Source organism: Callithrix jacchus, chromosome 3 (genome assembly GCF_049354715.1).
Source record: "Callithrix jacchus isolate 240 chromosome 3, calJac240_pri, whole genome shotgun sequence".
Classification (NCBI taxonomy): Eukaryota; Metazoa; Chordata; class Mammalia; order Primates; family Cebidae; genus Callithrix; species Callithrix jacchus.
The window spans coordinates 129,873,741-129,892,550 of NC_133504.1; the positions used below are offsets into that span (position 1 = coordinate 129,873,741).

General features: G+C 35.2%; 1 protein-coding gene across 9 annotated transcripts in view; it reads left to right on the forward strand.

Moving 5' to 3' along the window:
• Positions 1-18,810, forward strand: part of CENPC (centromere protein C) — an 81,076-nt gene that overhangs the window by 44,580 nt on the left and 17,686 nt on the right. For 6 of the 9 annotated variants that reach the window (XR_004740907.3, XR_013533098.1, XM_054253320.2 and 3 more), the window contains 5 exons: positions 9,597-9,656; positions 10,824-10,928; positions 11,811-11,939; positions 12,519-12,614; positions 14,634-14,788. Coding sequence is in view for 6 of the 9 variants with exons in the window: in XM_054253320.2 (XP_054109295.1) it covers positions 9,597-9,656; positions 10,824-10,928; positions 11,811-11,939; positions 12,519-12,614; positions 14,634-14,788 (545 nt within the window). In the remaining 3 variants the exon portion in view is untranslated. Of the gene's footprint in view, positions 1-9,596; positions 9,657-10,823; positions 10,929-11,810; positions 12,058-12,518; positions 12,667-14,633; positions 14,789-18,810 lie in introns of those variants that run through there. The other 3 variants (XM_078367141.1, XM_035293630.3, XR_013533097.1) reach the window with 2 other exon arrangements.

Below are 18,810 nucleotides of genomic sequence, written 5' to 3' on the forward strand. Positions count from 1 at the left end.
ACTGTTTTCTCTTTTTTCAAACTTGAATTTTTTTTTCTTGAGATGGAGTCTCACTCTGTTGCCTAGGCTGGAGTGCAGTGGTGTGATCTTGGCCTGATTGCAAACCCCGCCTCCTGGGTTCAAGCAGGTCTCTGACTCAGTTTCCTGAGTAGCTGGGATTTGAGGCGCCCGCCACCACACGTGGCTAATTTTTTGTATTTTTCATAGAGAGGGGTTTCACCATGTGGCTGGTCTTGTACTCCTGACCTTGTGATCCACCCTTTTTGGCCTCCCAAAGTGCTGGGACTACAGGCTTGAGCCACTATGCCTGGCCTTCAATACTTGAAAATTTTCATATTGAAGTTTAAAAATGCTTCTTAATAGAGAATTTTATAATTTTTTTATGCTCCTAAAAATGCATGTTTGATTGTAATTTGTTATAGTAGTTTTTTTCCTTAATAATCACTATTTGTTTAACTTTTTATTTTTCCCTCATCATTAGATTTATTGTGTTATTTTTCTTTTTTAACTTGAATGCTTTCTGTGTTTTTCTACTTTTTCTTTGGTAAAGAAGCAGCATTGAATTTCCCTCATTATAGTTTTGGCTTAATATTATAGGCTTTGCTATGTAGTGTTATTGTAGTATACTCTGAATTATAGTGATTTTTCTTTGACTCAGTAGTTTTAGAGTACGTAGTCAAGAGCTTGTTCTCCAGAGTCATGGACCTGGAGTCATTTGTTCTAGCTCTACTACTTACTGGCTATGTTATCTTTTTTTCCCCCATTCACCACTGATCAGAAAGCATCACTATGCTATCTTGACTAAGAAATGTTAGTGTTCTTAAACTTCGGTTTCCTTATCTGTAAAATGATATCAGCTGTAATCCCATAAGTTGATATAAAGATGAATACATGTTCTTTGCTTAGTTTAATATCTGGTGTGTATAAAATACCCAATTTTGGCTGTTATTTAAGAAGTTGGTTTTTGTTCTTTTATTATTTTCTGATTTTGTTTTGTTCTGGAAAACTTGTCCTATATTATTTATTGTTTGAATTCATTAAGGTTTTCTTTGTGTTCTAGTATCTAGTTTATGCTTAGTTTTTATAATTTTTCTATCAGTACTTGAAAAAGAGAATAATTTATATACAGATGGGGGCTTAAAGATATATATCCAGTTATTTTGTTGATAACATAAGTGAATATATTTTGAATACTTAATGGAATTCTTAAATATGAAAAATTGTGGCATATTTACTGTATATTCTAGGGCTTAGGTATGTGTCGGTGAACAAAACTGACAAAAATTACACTCCTCCTGGAGTGTAATTTCTGGAAGGGCCAGGATGGCAGACAATTTAAAAGGATAACAAAATTTATGATTTGTTGGGTGTTGAGAGTAGAAACATAAAGTAGGGGTTTTAGGGTGGCAAATGAAGTTTAAACTTTTAGGTAGGTGGGCAGAGAAGTCCTCACTAAGGAAGTGATCATTTGAGCAAAGTTGTGAAGAGATGAGACAGTAAACCGTTTAGCTGTCTGGGTAAATAGTGTCCCAGGTAGAGGGAAGATGAAGAGCAAAGGTTCTGGTGTGGTAGAGTCCGTATTGATTGAGGAACACCAAGAATGCCAGGGGGTTAGAGCAGAGGAAGAGAGAGCTAGTAGTAGGAAAAATGATGTCACAGAGGCAGCCAAATGAAAGATCACATAGGATGTTAAAGGCTTTTATTAAGAGAGATGGGAAGCCATTAGAGGGTTTTGAGCAGAAGACCTGTATTAACAGAATCACTGCAGCTGCTGTTTTAGGACTTGACCGATGGGGTTGAGGGGACAGAGGAAGATTGGAAGCTAGGAGACTGGCTGGAGAGACGTTGAAATAATCCTAATGAGAGGTGTTGGCTTAGACTAGTGTGGTAGTAGTAGAAGGTGGAGAACAGTAGGAGGATTTTTTCAGTGTTTTTGAGGGTAAAGACAACAGGATTTTCTCATGGAGGAGATGTGATATGTAAGAGAAAGAGTATTAGAGATAACTTGAAGATTTTTGGCCTGAGTACCTGGAAGAATAGCAATATTGTTTTCTGATCTGGGGACTATTGGGGAATAAGCAAATTTTGGGGAAGAGAACAGAATGTTAGATTTGGACATAATAAGCTTGATAGTATTCTGAACCTTTGTATTCTTATTTTTGATTTGTGATCTGTTAACAACTACTAGAGTTGAAGTGTTGCCACTCCAACTGTCTTTCTCCTTGTATTTCCTGTAGTCTTTGTTATGTACATTTTAGTATTATTACTAATCACATAAGCCTTCATATGGAATATACCTGTTTTGATCAAATCTCCTTCATTGTGTTAAATGCTTTTTACTTTGTAGTTTGTTTTGTCTAATATTAATATTGTGACCTCCACTTTCTTTTGGTTGGGTGTTGTTTCTTATTCTTTTATTTAACTTTTATTAGAAAATTAAAAGTGGCTCAGAAACAGCATACAATTGAATTGTTTTTGACTTGCCGTGTCAATATTTTTTCCTTTAATAAAATGTTTAATATATTTACACTTATTGTCAACAGATATATTTGTTACTTCTTAGTTAAGGTGGTAGACATTCTCACATATTCCAGCAAGGACTCAGGATTTTTCTTTTTTAAACACAGTGAACCACCAGCTAAATAGACGACATAATCTTGAGTCATGATCTTTTTTTCTTTAAACTATCTACCTGTTGCTATTTTGCTTCATGAGAGTTAATGCTTATGAATAGAAATTTGAAGGCAGCCTTATTTCTTGTTTCCTATGTAGATAACCAGATTTCTTCCATCTCCAGGCTTACTAGGATCCTTTAATCTTTGAAATTTAGGAGATGTCCCTTGTGTTAGTCACTTAAAAAATAATTTATTTTGAACTAATTTGAGTCCAGAGATCCCATATCCCCTTCATTAAGATTTCACAATTGTCCACATTTTTCAACATTTTTCCATCTTCCTCCCTGCCTCCTCTAATAAATATTTATACACGTTTATTATCACTCATCTTTTTCTAAACTATTTCAGAGGGAATTATAGACATAACATATTATTTCTCTTAAATACCCCATAATGCATTTCAGTGAGACAAGAATATAAATACCCTCTAACTACCCAGATAAGGAAATTAGCATTAATACAACACAGGTTCATTCACAGATTTCATTCAGATTTCACCAGCAGTTCCTTTTGTCTTCTAGCTCAGGATCCAATCCTGGATCTCAGTGCTGCTTTTTCCTCCTGGTTCAAGATCCGGTCATCAGCAACTGCATTTAGCTGTCATGTCCCTTAGTTTCCTTCAACATGGAACAGTTCCTTAGGTTTTTTTTTTTTCCCTTAACTTTCCTGACACCAACATTTTTAAAGAATACAGCCTTCTAGGCCAGTCACAGTGGCTCACGCTTGTAATTCCAGCACTTTGGGAGGTCAAGGCGGATAGATCACAAGGTCAGGAGTTTGAGACTAGTCTGGCCAAGATGGTGAAATCCTGTCTATACTAAAAATACAAAAATTAGCTGGGCATAGTGATAGACACCAATAATCCCAGCTACTCAGGAGGCTGAGGCAGAGAATTGCTTGAACCCGGGAGGCAGAGGTTGCAGTGAGTGGAGGTTGCGTCACTGCACTCCAGCCTGGGCAATAGAGTGAGACTGTCTCAAAAAAAAATACAGCCTTCTTATCTTTAGAATGACCTTCATCCTAGGTCTTTCTGTTTCCTCATGATCAATATGTGCTATTCATATTGACGGTACTACTACAGAAATGATACTATAGCGTTAGGAGTTAGGGGTTGTAATTTGTGCATCACACGGGAGGCATACAGTGTTGACCTTCTACATGATGTTTTTTTGTTTGTTTGTTTGAGACAGAGTCTTGCTCTGTCTCATAGGCTGGAGTGCAGTGGTGTGATCTCAGCTCACTGTAACCTCTGCCTCCTGGGTTCAAGCAATTCTTGTGCCTTAGCCTCCTGAGTAGCTGGGATTACAGGCATGCGCCAACACATCCGGCTGAGTTTTGTGTTGTTAGTAGAGAAAGGCTTTCACCTTGTTGGCCAGACTGGTCTCAAACTCCTGACCTTAAGTGATCTCCCCACCTTAACCTCCCAAAGTGCTGGGATTACAGGTGTGAGCCACCAAGCCTGGTCGACATGATGTTAATCCTGTTCACATTATTGTCTGCCAGGTTTCTCTATTGTAAAGACACTCCCTTTCTCTTATAATTGATAAATATTGTAGAGTGATATTCTGATACTATTTTAATAACCTGTTTCTTGTCAAACCTCCATCCACCAACTTTAATGTACATTGAAGACTCCCAGTTGAATTATCAGCTACTAATAATGATACCACATTATTTTCTATTTTCTATTCTTTTATTCCTTCCCCATTAATTTGGTGCCAGTTTTTCTCTGCCATGCCAGTTATTTTATTCATTATTCATTTTATTTATATCAATATGGACTACTAGGTTTATATTTTATGTCATGTGGCTGTAATCTTGATCATTTATTGTGATACTCTCATTGTGATATATTTGGTCATTTGATTTTCTTTCAGCTGGTCTCTGTGTGCTTTTGTTATAATTCTATGAATACTGTCTTTGTTTTTTGGCATAAGATGTTCCAGTTTTTTTCCCTGCTCCAGCTCTGGGATGAAGTACTGCTCCAGGAAACCTGGTTATTTTCAGTGGAAGATGGCATTTAGAAACCCAGATTTGGGCACTTGGTGTGATCCTTGTTTGGGATGCCATTGCTTCTAGGCTTTCTCAGTGGACAGAGATAGTATATAGATACATACACATATACACATACACATATGTACACACCATATATAATACAAGCTTCTATGTATATTTATATTTATACAGGCATGCCTTATTTTAAGTGTGCTTTGTGTCATTGTACTTTGCAGATACATGTTTCACAAATTGAAGGTTTGTGGCAACCCTGTGTTGAGTAAGCCTTATTGGCATCATATTTTTCAGTAGCATGTGCTCACCTTGTGTCTCTGTCACATTTTGATAATTTTCACAGTGTTTCAGACTTTTTCATTACTATGTCTTTTATGGTGATCAGTGATGTTTGACGTTACTATTGCAATTGTTTTGGGGCATCATAAACCACACCCACATAAGAAAGTTAACTTAATAAATGTATTCTAACTGCTCTGCCAACTGGCCAGTTCCCCATCTTTCTCCTTCTCCTCAGGCTTCCCTATTCCTTGAGAGGCCAACAGTAATCCTATCCTACAATGGCTTCTAAGTGTTCAAGTAAAAGAAAGAATCACATATTTTTTACTTTAAATCAGAAGCTAGAAATGATTAAGCTTAGTGAGGAAGGCATGTCAGAAACTGAGATAGTCCATAAGCTTGGCCTCTAGCACCAAACAGCCAATTTATGAGTGCAAGGGAAAAGTTCTTGAGGGAAAATAAAAGTGCTACTCCAGTGAACACATGAATGATAAGAAAGGGAAACTGCCTTACTGCTGATATAGAGAAAGTTTCAGTGGTCTGAACTGAAGATTATACAAGCCACAGCATTCCTTTAAAGCCAAAGTCTAATCCAGAGCAAGGCCCTAACTTTCTTTAATTCAGTAGAGGCTGAGAGACGTGGGGAAGCAGCAGAAGAAAAGTTTGAAACTAGCAGAGTCTGGTTCATGAGGTTTAAGGAAAGAAGCTGTTTTCATAACATAAAAGTGCAAGGTGGAGCAGCAAGGTCTGATGTAGAAGTTGCAGCAAGTTATCCAAAAAATCCAGCTAAGATAATTGAAGGTGGCTTCACTAAACAACAGATGTTCACTGTAATCAAACAGCCTTTTATTGAAAAAAGGTGTCATCTAGGACCTTCATAGCTCAAGTGGAGAAGTCAATGCTTGACTTCAAAGCTTCCAAGGACAAACTGACTCTCTTATTAAGGGCTAATACAGCTGGTGACGTTAAGTTGAAGCTAGTGCTTATTTACCATTCCAGAAATCCTAGATCTCTTAAGAATTATGCTAAATCTACTTTGCTCTATTAGTAGAACAACAAAGCCTGGGTGACAGCACAATCATGACAATGCACCAGGCCACCCAGCAGCTCTAATGGACAAGGACAAGGAGATTAATGTTGTTGTCATGCCTACTAACGCAGCATCCATTCTGCAGCTCATGCATGGATCAGGGAATAATTTGGACTTTCAAGTCTTATTTAAGAAGTACATTTTGTAAGGCAGTAGCTGCCATGAGTGGTGATTCCTCTGATGGGTCTGGAAAAAGTAAATAAAAAATCTCTGGAAAGGATTCCCTATTCTAGATGCCATTAAAAATATTTGTGTTTTATGGGAGGAGGTCAAAATATCATTATTACCAGAAGTTTGGAAGAAGTTGATTCCAACCCTTCTGGGTGATTTTGAGGGCTTCAAGACTTCAATGAAGGAAATAACTAGATGTGGTGGAAATAGCAAAGGAACTAGAATTCGAAGTGGAGTCTGGAGATGAGACTGAATTGCTGCAATTTCATGAAAAAGTTTGAACAGATGAGGAGTTGCTTCTTATGAATGAACAAAGAAACTGATTTATTGAGGTGGGTGGGATCTACTCCTGGTGAATATACTGTGAACCCTTGAAATGACCAAAAAGGATTTAGGATATTCTGTGAACTTAGTTGATAAAAACAGTGGCAGGCTAGAGAGCTTTGACTGTGGTTTTGAAAGAAGTTCTACTGTGGGTAAAATGCTATAAAACAGCATTTTATATGCTCCAGAGAAACTTCATTGTTGATTTGCTTTAAGAAACTACTACAGACACACCAGCCTCATCAGTCAGCAGTCATCAACAATGAGGCAAAATAGCCTACCAGCAAGAAGATTAAAACTCACTGAAAGCTCAGATGATATTTTTATTTTTTATTATTTCTATTTTTTGAGACATAAGCTTACTCTATTACCCAGGCTGGAGTGCAGTGCTTCAATCTTAGCTCACTGAAACCTCTTGCCTCCTGGATTCAAGTGATTCTCATGCCTCAGCCACCAAGAGTAGCTGGGATCACAAGGTGTGTGTCACCACACCCAGTTAATTTTTTTATTTTTAGTAGAGACAGGGTTTTGCCATGTTGGCCAGTCTGGTCTTGAACTTCTGGCCTCAAGTGATCTGCCCTTTTGGGCCTTCCAAAGTCCTGGGATTACAGGAGTGAGCTACTATGCCTGGCTGATCTTTAGCATTTTTAATAATAAAATATTTTTAAATTAAGGTATAGTACACTGAGTTTTTGGACCTAATGCGCTTATACACTTAATATACTATAATGTAGTAAAGACATAACTTTTGGCCTGGCATGGTGGCTCACACTGTAATCCCAACACTTTGGGAGGTCAGGCAGGCAGATCACTTGAGTCCAGGAGTTTGAGACCAGCCTGGCCAACATGCCGAAAACCTGTTTCTACTAAAAATAAAAAAATTAGCTGGGCATGGTGGTGTGCATCTGTGGTCCCGGTTACTTGGGGTAAAGCAGAAGGATCATTTGCTCCCAGGAGTGGAGGCTGCAATGAATCATGATCACACCACTGCAATGCAGGCTGGGTGACAGAGTGAGACTTTGTCTCAAAAAACCAAAACAAAACAACAAAAGAACCCCAAAAAACTGTGTGACTTGCTTTATTCAATATCTGTGTTATTATAGTAGTCTGGAACTGAACTGGCAGTGTCTCTGGGATATGCCTTTATTTATTATAAGTTCACATTACTACCCCTACTTCCATTTCAACATAGACTTCTCCTTTTCCATTTTTATAAACCTCTTCTCAGTGAGAAACCTGACTCCCATTATTCTCAGTATATTTGCTTGTTTCTGTGGTTCTTTATATGACTCTGGCGCTCCCTCCAAGACCCAGTGTCACAGGAGAATCTCCAACAGAGGTGAGACCTCTACTTCTTGTAGTGGAGATTGCATGGGAAATGGGATTTTTGGCAGTGGGGCTTGGGGTGGAGTAGGGGGTACACTAGATTTATTGAATTAGACTTCATATACCATATAATTAGTCCACTTACAGTATGCAAATCAGTGTTATGTAGTAATTGCCGTAGTGGATGTTAGAACTTTTCATCATGCCCAAAAAGAAACCCCTTTACCCTTTAGTAGCCACCTTCCATTTCCTTTTCCTGGGCCTGTGCAACTCCTAATCTACTTTTGATGTCTACAGATTTGTCTGTTTCTCACAGGGAAATTAGATGTTATGATCCCTGGAGTTTCTTACAAACCAGTAATTTTATAAAAGATCTAATTCAATCATTCTTAATAATTTTTTGTTGTTTTTTTTTTTCATGGATTTATTTGAGAATATGATAAAAGCTCAGACCTACTTTTTAGGGGAAAAATGCAAAATTGTATTTACAACTTTAGGTGTTTCATGGACATTCTGTCCAGTTGTATATTGCTGCATAACTAACCACTCTAAAACTTAGAGGCTTAATACAATGATTGATTTATCTTTTATGATTCTGTGAATTGACTTGGCTTAGTTGGGTAGTTGTCACTTGAGTACGCTCATGAATTTAAAAGTACAAGTTGCTGGTGCTGGAGTCATCTGAAAGTTCAACTGGGTTGGACATTCAAGGTAACTTCCTCACTTATATATTTGGACCCAGCTAGGAGAGCTGGGACACTGAGGGTTGCCCAAGCAACTCTTTTCCTCCATGTGGCTTTTCTATGTGACCACATTGGGTTTCACAGCATGGCAGTTTTGTGTTAATCTTCATATTGCTGCTGTCTTCCCTCAGAGTGAGATCCCAAGACTTCTAGATGGAACCTGTGGATTGCTTTAGGACTTAGCCTTCTAAGTCCCACACATCACTTCTGTTGTATTCTATTAGTTAAGCAAGTCAATAACTCGAGCAGAGATTGAAGGAGAAGGGAATGAGATTTTGCTTCTCGATATAGAACATTTGTGCATAGAAAGGGAAAGAAGTGAAGACAGTCATCTTTAGTGCTCTTTACCAAAGTTGAGAACCCCTAAGCTCATTGGCACACTGCTAAATTCAGTACACTTAAACTATTTCAGAACTTTATGAGAAAGTTACAGATAGTTCATTAATAACATATTACTTATCCATTATCAGTCCCTACATTTTTATCCACCAGTGTTTTATTTAATCTTTCCATGAGCAGTAGAAAATCTCTTTGTTGTTGTTTGTTTGTTTTTTAACAGTTACACTCTTTAGAATACAAACCAGGGTGTCCAAGGGAGAGAATACGGTCATGGGTTCTTAGTTTCTGTTTCTGGTTGGGTCAGTAAAACCCTTTCTTCATCCCTCTTTTCCACTTGTCACTAGATATACAAACTAAAAACCATAGCTTCTGGTTGCTAAAGGCCTGAAACAAAACAAAACAATATAGCAAAATTAGGTGAATTGGACAAGCTTGCAATGTGTTCATTGTAGCAAAGTCTACAGAAATACTTCTTTTCCTTAATTTTTATAACTGAGCAGTGAAAAGCAAAAGGAGTAATAAAATATATTATCAGGTCAAATTTTATTTAAAATACTCATACTGAAATTGACCGGGAAACTTTAACTTAACTTGGAATTAGGAGTCATTGCTCATGATATTATCTTTTGCATTTTGTAGATGACTCAAGAGTAAAACAATCTAAAGTGATACCAAAGAACAGAATCCATCACAAATTAAGTAAGAATATTTTCTCTTTTAATATTTTTATTGAGAAAAATACTTTGATTAAGTTTGCTTCTAAAAACACTTAATTTTTTCTTAAGGAGGAGAAATACAATTACTTGGATTAATTGGTAGATAGATAGCTTAAAATTACATACTCAGTTTTTATGAATTTCATATTAAGTCACCACAAGCCACTGAGTTAGTCTATTGTCCATTTATGAATTCTGTTGCCTTCTCACTTTTTCTCCCGTAGTAAGGGGGCATGATCCTGTCTTATCTATGAAGCTAGTGTGGAGGATTTTATCAAAGAAACTGTAACTACCTGGTAGATGGCTTCCTTGACAGCAGCTGCTTCCACTTTAATCCAGTTGACTCCTAAACAAAGCAGTAGCTAGGGTAGCAAGTAGACAAAGCTGTGAACTGGGGAACTCGTGGAGAGGCCCATGTAAAGATTAACAATCCATGGTTCCCAAAGAGATATTTGCCAGTCAAGATACATGTTCCCACCTTTCTGTAATGTTGGGTGGCTTTTAAGGTTTCTCTCTTTATTTGAGGCTGTGAGTGTTCTTGCACTTATACTTAGAGATTACCAGTAGGAGTGACGCTTTTTCTCATTGCCTCACTCAAGAATTTAGATCATGTCAGTATTTTGTGAGCCTGTGTGATGAGAGACTCTTGATACTTAATGCTTGTCTTGGAGTGAAATGATGAATCAGGAGTAGGGAAAAGGAAATAAAAATGTTCCTGATCAGGAGCTTCAGTGTTTACAGAGAGGAACATTAAGCATTATGCCTAAGAGCAGTAGGCAACTTCCTGTTAGCTTCAGGATAGCTCTAGCAAACAAAAAATAGGTAAGAACATGGGAATTTAAAGATACATCCAACAAACTCAATTTAATATACAGAACTTTGCATTGTTCAGAGGAGTGTACATTTAACATTGTCAACACTGGGCATTATTAAATTTTTAAATATTTGCCGATTTGGTAGCCTGTTTTTCCATTGGCATTTCTTTAATTATTAGCATAAATATATGTTTTGTTTTTCTAGTCTTTTGTCTAGAAAAATATTTATGTTCTAAAAAATAAAGCATTCGTTTTCTAAAAGATAGTCTTTCCACTGCCAAGTGCCATTAACTAAAAAACATATGTATACACTTTTGTCTAATCCCTTTTTATAGTATTGCCCTCCAACACACCAAATGTTCGCAGGACCAAGAGAATACGTTTGAAACCTTTGGAGTACTGGCGAGGGGAGCGAATAGATTATCAAGGAAGGCCATCAGGTAAAACTTAGTTTATGCTATAATGTCTATCAGTAAAAAATTTGTTTACTGTGTGCCAGACATTGCACTACATGTTTATATACATTACTTTACTTAATCGTCACGCCCGAGATTTTGATAATAGGATTTCAATTCATTTTTGTCTGATTAATGTAGAGATGCTGGTATTTTCTCTTTGGTAGCTGTGTGTTGTTATTCCTGTATTATCAGACAAGATTTCTAATTGGATAATATAAAGTATTAGATTAGAACATGAGAAAATTATAACTGGTAAAGGTAAAGTAGTTTCCATTATTATTCCTGTTAACCATTTTCCATTTTCTCATAGATTTCTACAAAGTAATGTAGGGTGGGCAGGAAAGTATAATTTTAATCTTAGAGTTATTTTCTTATTTTTGTAGAGATTGAGGCCTAGCTATTTTGTCTAGGCTGGTCTCTATCTCATGAGCTCAAGCAGTCTTCCTGCTTTGGCCTCTCAAAGTGCTGAGATTACAGATGTCAGCCACCGTGCCTGGCTGTATTTCTTTCTTTGATGGATATATCTAAGTCAAAGGACTAAAGGCATGTGGATTTCTATAAATAGTTCATTGCTAGCCTCCCCGCTCCTTTTTTTTAAAGCCTACACTGATGACTATTGATTTCAGGTGAGCAACAGAGCCCATCTAATTATGTTTCATCATCTAATCCTGTTTTATCAGCTTCTGATTTAGGGTGGTAGAGACATAATGAAATGGGTTGGTTTTGTGTTATTTCAACGATTAGCTGCAGACATATATATTCTTTTGATTCTTTGAAAGGAAAGGTGCCATATTCAATTTAAGGAGTTTTGTTTCATGCTTTTCTCTTTCCTGTGTATATTTTCCTTTTTTTGTTAAATTTCAGGAGGATTCGTGGTTAGTGGAATACTCTCTCCAGACACAGTACCATCTAAAAGGAAGGCAAAAGAAAACACTGGAAAAGTCGACAAAAGAGCTAATAAGAAAAGGATCTGTCTTGATAACAATGAAAGAAGTATGAACTTATTTATGAAAGTAACTTTTAGGTTTTAATTTAAATAGGAGTACTTTGAGAAGAAGCTCTTTGCAAAATATGAAATTTACTTCCAAAAACTTCAGAAATAATACTATAGGTAAAATTGATTTTTTAATGTCTACTTTCTTCCAAATGGAAAGTAAGCTAATTTTATTTTTAAAAAAGTATAAATCTCTTCATGATTAAATTGCCTAGTCAAATGAAACCTACCTTTCCTATGCCCAAATGATGGTTAAAATAGACATTTCTAAAGTGTATTATATACCTCTTTCTCTTAAAGATTATGCAAAATATTAATTCCTTGATGATGCAGGAGTTTGAGTTTACACATTGTAGGCTTACAAAAAATAGAAAGTTTAGGGTGTTTGCTTTTATGTTAAATTATTATGGGTTTTAAATTTGAATTTTTATATATCAGAGTGCTTATAAATAGGAAGAGACTTGTGCTTTTGACAGTTTTCTTTTATAACTTCTGTATACCTATATTTTGTACTGAACATCTTTTATAATTGAGAATAATTTTAAGTAGTTTGTATTTCAATGGTATTTCTTTTGCAGAGACTAGCTTAAAGGTAAATCTAGATATTCCTCTTGGAGATCCTTTGCAGCCAACGAGGGTAAAGGACCCAGAAACAAGAGAGATTATTCTCATGGGTAAGATCAGGGCTGTTATTGAAAATACTTAATTAAACAACTTGTAAGAAAACATTGCTTGCTTGATGATTGGCCTGTCTACTTTCCCTTTCTCTCCCCAGTTCTTTCAGTGCTAAAGTCCAGAAGAGAATCTAATTCTAATAAGCAGGCTATATGAAGACAACTGTGGGGGAATATTGATGTCAGACAGCCTCTAGGATACACTTAACACCTTGGACTTGTCCTCTAGGGCACAAGTGCTATAATCAGGAATGTTGTCTCCCCCAACAGGTTCTAGGCCTTCTTTGACCAGGAGGACACATGGGGACAGAGGCTGTTTATAGGGAATTATAGATAGTTGGCAGACTCAAGGATCCTCTTACCATGAGCCCAGGCAGGGATTGTGGGTAGGGCACAGATAAACTTTTGGGCCTACAGATGGCAGTAATGTTACCTGGGATATGAATCCTTTGTGAGGTTGACTAGCAAAGGCATCAATCAGTTGTACAAATGCAAATGCCAGCTTTAAGCTTAAAGCTGGTGCAAAGTCCTGGAAGTCTCCTCCTGTATTGGATAGACATTAAATATTTTAGTCTAGCAGGTCATGGAAGATCTCCAAGGGTTGGGCTATAGTGAGGTGGGAGTTTATGGATTACTCAGCTATTTACCAACCAGGCTACATATATGTGTGTGTGTGTGTGTGTACATATATATATATACACACATACACTGTGTATATATATTTATATATACATATATATATATATATTACATGTATATATATACACACACACACACAAATATTTAAATATTTCAATAACTGTTACGACTGCACCATTGAGTGCTAAGGGCTATTTTTTCTAAATCAGAGGAGAAGGTCAAATCAGAAAGGTGGTAATGGTAGCCAGGCCTGTTGGTGCGTGCTTATAGTCCCTGCTACTCAGGAGACTGAGACAGGAGAGTTGCTTCAACCTGGGAGGCAGAGATTGCAATGAGCCGAGATCACGCCACTGCACTCCAGCCTGGACATGCAGAGCAACACTCTGTCTCAAAAAAAGTAATAATAAATAGTTTTTTTTTTTAAAAAAAGAAAGGTGGTAATTGTACTCCTAATTAAAATTTGGACTATGAAAATAGATTTCGTATCTTAACATCTTTGCAAAGTTATCTTTATATTCAGATTATTTATTTGGCAACAGAGCAAAGAAGTATGGAGTTTTGTTTAGTGTCTTAACTGAAAGCATTGTTGTACTCTGCCAGGTTATTGTGAGTATTGTTAGGAGTTCATTTTTTTATTTGTTTCTTGAATCGACTATATATTTGTTTCTGTATCATGTAGTCTATAGGATCACTAACATTCCCAAATATCCTGGGAAATAGAATCAGAGGTTGATGACAGAATAATTTATTAATTATAGATCTGGAAATGTTTGTTAAGTAATGGAAATTTTTGTAAGTGAGATAGTAATTTATGAACAACCATTAGAACTCTGGTTTCTCACAAATTTTACCTAATAAAAATTAGCATCAGTCAAGCAGGACAAAAAAATCTGTTGGCATGGTGATGATGCGTTTGTGGTTTATTTTAAACTTCAAAAATAGGAAATTCTTTTTTGTATCTCAGCTAATTTTGTTTTCTTAGTTACCATAATACTGCCATTATTTTTATTCAGCTGGAACTAACAGTGCTTACTTTGTGCCAGACAATATTTTAAATAGTTTACACACATTAACTCATTGATATTCACAGCAGCTCATTAACATCGAATAGAAGAACCTATTATTAATTTCATTTTACTGAAAAGGAAATTGAGGCACAGCGAGAGAGAGCTTAAGTAACTTGACTAAGGTCATACAGCTTTTAAGACAGACACGATTTGACCTCTGGCATTCTATCTCCATTATTGATCTGAATCAGTTCTGTCTCTCTAAGGCAAATTTATATCCAGAAATAACTTTATTATATGTATGTGTATATGTTATATCACTGACCAATAATATTGCTTTTGTTTTGTATTTGTATTACTGTTTTACTCCTAGATCTTATAAAGCCACGAGATACATATCAATTTTTTGTTAAGCATGGTGAGTTGAAGGTTTATAAGACATTGGATACACCTTATTTTTCTACTGGGAAATTGATATTAGGACCACAAGAAGAAAAGGGAAAGCAGCATGTTGGCCAGGATATATTGGTAAGTATATTTTTAAAATATATTTATGTTTTGCCATAGGTAGAACTCTGATTTATTGGATTTGATGAGACATTAAAATGCTGTTTCCTCGGGAATTAAATTCTATTACTACACTATGCAGAAAAAGGTTTTTATTTGTTCAATCTGTTTAGAGTCAACCAGCCAATAGTTATTTGACAGTATCTGTTCTCTGCATAGCACTGTATTCTTTTGAGATTCAGAAATTTAAGGAATCTTTTTTAGTTAAAAACATCTTAGAATATAGATTTGCAAACAAATCATTAGGATTTTAGTGCTGGGGGATTATAGAGATTAAGTCTAATTCCAGATTTCTATGGTAATGTGTAGAGAAATAGGTTAAAAGACTTCTTCAGAAATCACTTATATCCCAGTTAGCCCGATTTGATCATTATACATTGCATACAGGTATTAAAATGTGGCATGTACCACAAAAATATCTAAAACCATTATATATTAAGAAAACAGTAACCTGAAAAAAAAGTAAATAAAAATGAGTGCGATAAAAGAAAAAACAACTACTTAACTATTTAGCCATAGACTCAGGACTAAGAGCTAATTGCTTCTATAAGTACTAAGTAATATACCATTATATATAACAATATTACTGGCTGAAGTTACAATGAGATTCAAGGTGAATCAGTCTCTATCTTTCTCTTTATCTCCTTTTCTCCACCCTCATCCCCATTTAGAGACATATACCTCTGCAACATTGGTCTGGTGTGTGTGTGTGTGTGTGTGTGTGTGTGTGTGTGTAACAGGAATATATATATACACACACACACATATATAATATTTGTGTTCTGAGTTTGAAAATTATAGAATATAGAATTTGAAAAGCATCAAATTTTGAGAATACTTAACATATCAGCAGTTAAAAAATATAACTAAGGAACATTTTTTAGTCTGTGACATTTCAGGAGTCTGAAATCCTGCTATTGAAGTATCACACCCAGAATGATTCTCTTTAATGACAAACTTAAAGTAAGTTCAAAAAGGAGGGAAAAAATGTGAAGACCCTTGAGTTTATATTAACAAAGAAGGGCAAATTTAGGCAAGGCAAGGAAAGGTACATCTGAAAGTCAAAGATTATTACTGTATCAGTATAGCTAGAATCATGATTTAAAATAATTTGGCAATATTTATTAATTCAAACTTAAAATGTTATAGACTTCCAGTTACTGTGAGTGAAAACACATTTTAAAAGTATAGATGGTCCCTGTATAATAATAAAAGAATAATTAATAATGAGGATAAAAATGAAATGTCATCACTGAACTAATAGCAATTACCCATTCAACTGTCATGCTTTTATTATACAAAAGGAAATTTGAGTAGTAGATGTTTGAAAGTATGTAATCTGGCTAATGTTCAAAGGAATACACATTTTAATCCAAATGATACTTTATAATTACTGAATTAGTGGAAATTATTAGGCAAGCATTTATACCCTGTAACCTGTGAATCTCATTTCTAGAAATTTTTCCTAAGGAAATAATTTGAACGTTTAGGATAAGAGGTGCTGAACATACATCATTGACTGTAATTGCAGAAATTAGAAACCACTACAATGTGCTACAGGAAGAAAATGGTACATTTTAATTTTGACTTAGTAATGAGATAAACCATTTATGATATAATAAACAATTATATCGAACTTATGTGTTTCAGGCACTGCACTAAGCACATTAAAATTAGTTTGAGCATTTTATTTTGAAAAATAGCCATATATGAAGACCCCTGTGATAAACATTTAAGTAAACGTGCAACATCAAACTTTGTATATAGTATCTATTTTTCTAACTAGGATTTTAAAATGTAAATAAAATCTTGAAGAGAATACATGTTCTACTATGTGATGATATAGTTATTGCTTTTATTTCTTATATATTTTATCTTTAACTTTTTATAATGAAAGCTAAAGTTTTTTTAAACTAAGATTAGATTTTTACATTTTTAAACATGAAGCACACTTAAATATATGTTTTTGAAAAAAATAATAAAGATGACAGGATGTAGAACCAGCACAGGCCATTAACTCTCTTTCAAACACAATACTGGAGAACATATAAGATGGAACAGTAGTAGATTTGTTAAAACCAAACTGCAGAAGAATTTACAAATTAATTATGAGAGCTGGTTTTAAAACTTCCAAGGAGACAAGAAGGAAATTAAGAAGTAGAAAATATTAAAGTTAAATAATATAGAGAAGAGAGAAACATGCCTAAATTCAAATAATAAGAATTTCAGGAGAGAGAACCCAATGAAAAATGATTGATAATATTTTTTAAATTAGACAGTAAATGTTCCAGAACTAAAAAAACAAAAAGATGACAGCTACCTACTTAAAAGAACTGGTTCCTTGTGGAAATGCCTGATTCTAGGCCTGAATCTAAGCTTGGAATTGATAGCAAACTACTAATCAGAAACCATTAAGATTGGGTCATGTTTCAGGTTCCAACTTGAAGATGCCACCACTGGCTGGCTAAGATATGGAACTTGAGTATTAATAAGAGTAACTTCAGTAGATTGATATGTATCAATCATATCTAAATCCATGAATTTATAAGACAACGATGACCACTGCTACTACTACTACAAATGAACCTAATTTGTTACTACTGGAGGAGTCTAGGAAGCCAACTCATTTTAACAACTGATTCTGCCTTTTCTATATAAACTCTGTTACTAGGTAATCAAATAATAGATGAGAAGTTTGTTCATATTGGAGTAATTTTCCAGCTAATGAGTGAAGAAAGAATGTTTATGTTGAAATATTACCATTTTGCAATCCCTGATAAGTTATGGATCTAGGCATCAAGGCCCAGCTGAGTGGCTGTTAGATGTCTAAAAAGAACACCTGGTTAGGCATTATGTGCCTCCTGATAGAAAAATACAGCACTATCCAAGAAGTAGTCTTTCCTCCCCCATGCCTTAAGAAAGGAACAAAAAAAAAACCCATAAACAATCAAGAAAGCCCAAAAGCAAATAAAAAACCTGACTCTGATCAAGTCTGTAGATTTAACTGACAGTTTACAAGAAATAAAGGATGGTGAAACCTTTCAAATGACACCTGGGGATGTAATTAGCAAAATCCAACTGCATGAAGATTTTCATGGCAAGCTGCTTAATATTTTCAATAAATTAAGTGTAAGAAATAAAAAATAACCAGGTGGAACCTAGGGAATCAGGGTTTCTCAGCCACGGCACTAATAACATTTTTGATTAGATAATTTTTTTGTTGTAGTGGGGACTGTCGTGTTTGTTGTAGGATATTTAGAAGCTTACCTGACCTATACTCATTAGATTCCAGTAGCACCGCTCTAGTTGTGACAGAATTAAATATGTCTTCATAAATTGTCAGTTGTCCTAAGGCAAAATCACCTTGATTGAGAACCACTAATTAATATTGATTGAGAAATTTAATAAACAGATCAACAATCACTGTATGTGGTGCTAATTTGGATCCTGATTCAAAGAAACCCTTGAAGATACATTTAACAGATGATTGGAAATTTGACCATTGCCTAGATATTTGGTATTAAATATACATTCATTTTTAGGTGTGATAATAGTGTTGTGGTTATGTTTTTTAGAAGCACTTGATCTTTAAGTACATATTGATATATTTGCTGATGAATTATGATACTGGGAATTTATTTCAAAATAATATGGAATGAGGATAGTAGACTAGCCTGGACAGGAGGTTAATATTGGCTTGGGCAGGTGGTTAAGTATTCGTGAGAGTTCATCATTCTATTTTTGTATGTTTCAAAAGCTTTCTTAATTAAATGTTTGTAGAAATGAAGAGAAGTGTGCTTAGAGAACCAAATTGAATAGATAAGGAAAAAATACTAGAAATATATACTTGACTTTCTAGTATTACTTTTTTCTTTTTGTGCCTTCTGATATAAAAATACAGCACTATCCAAGAAGTCTTGCTTTCTCAATGCCTTTGGGGGGAAAAAAATAATCAAAAAAATTCAAAAGCAAATACAAAACCT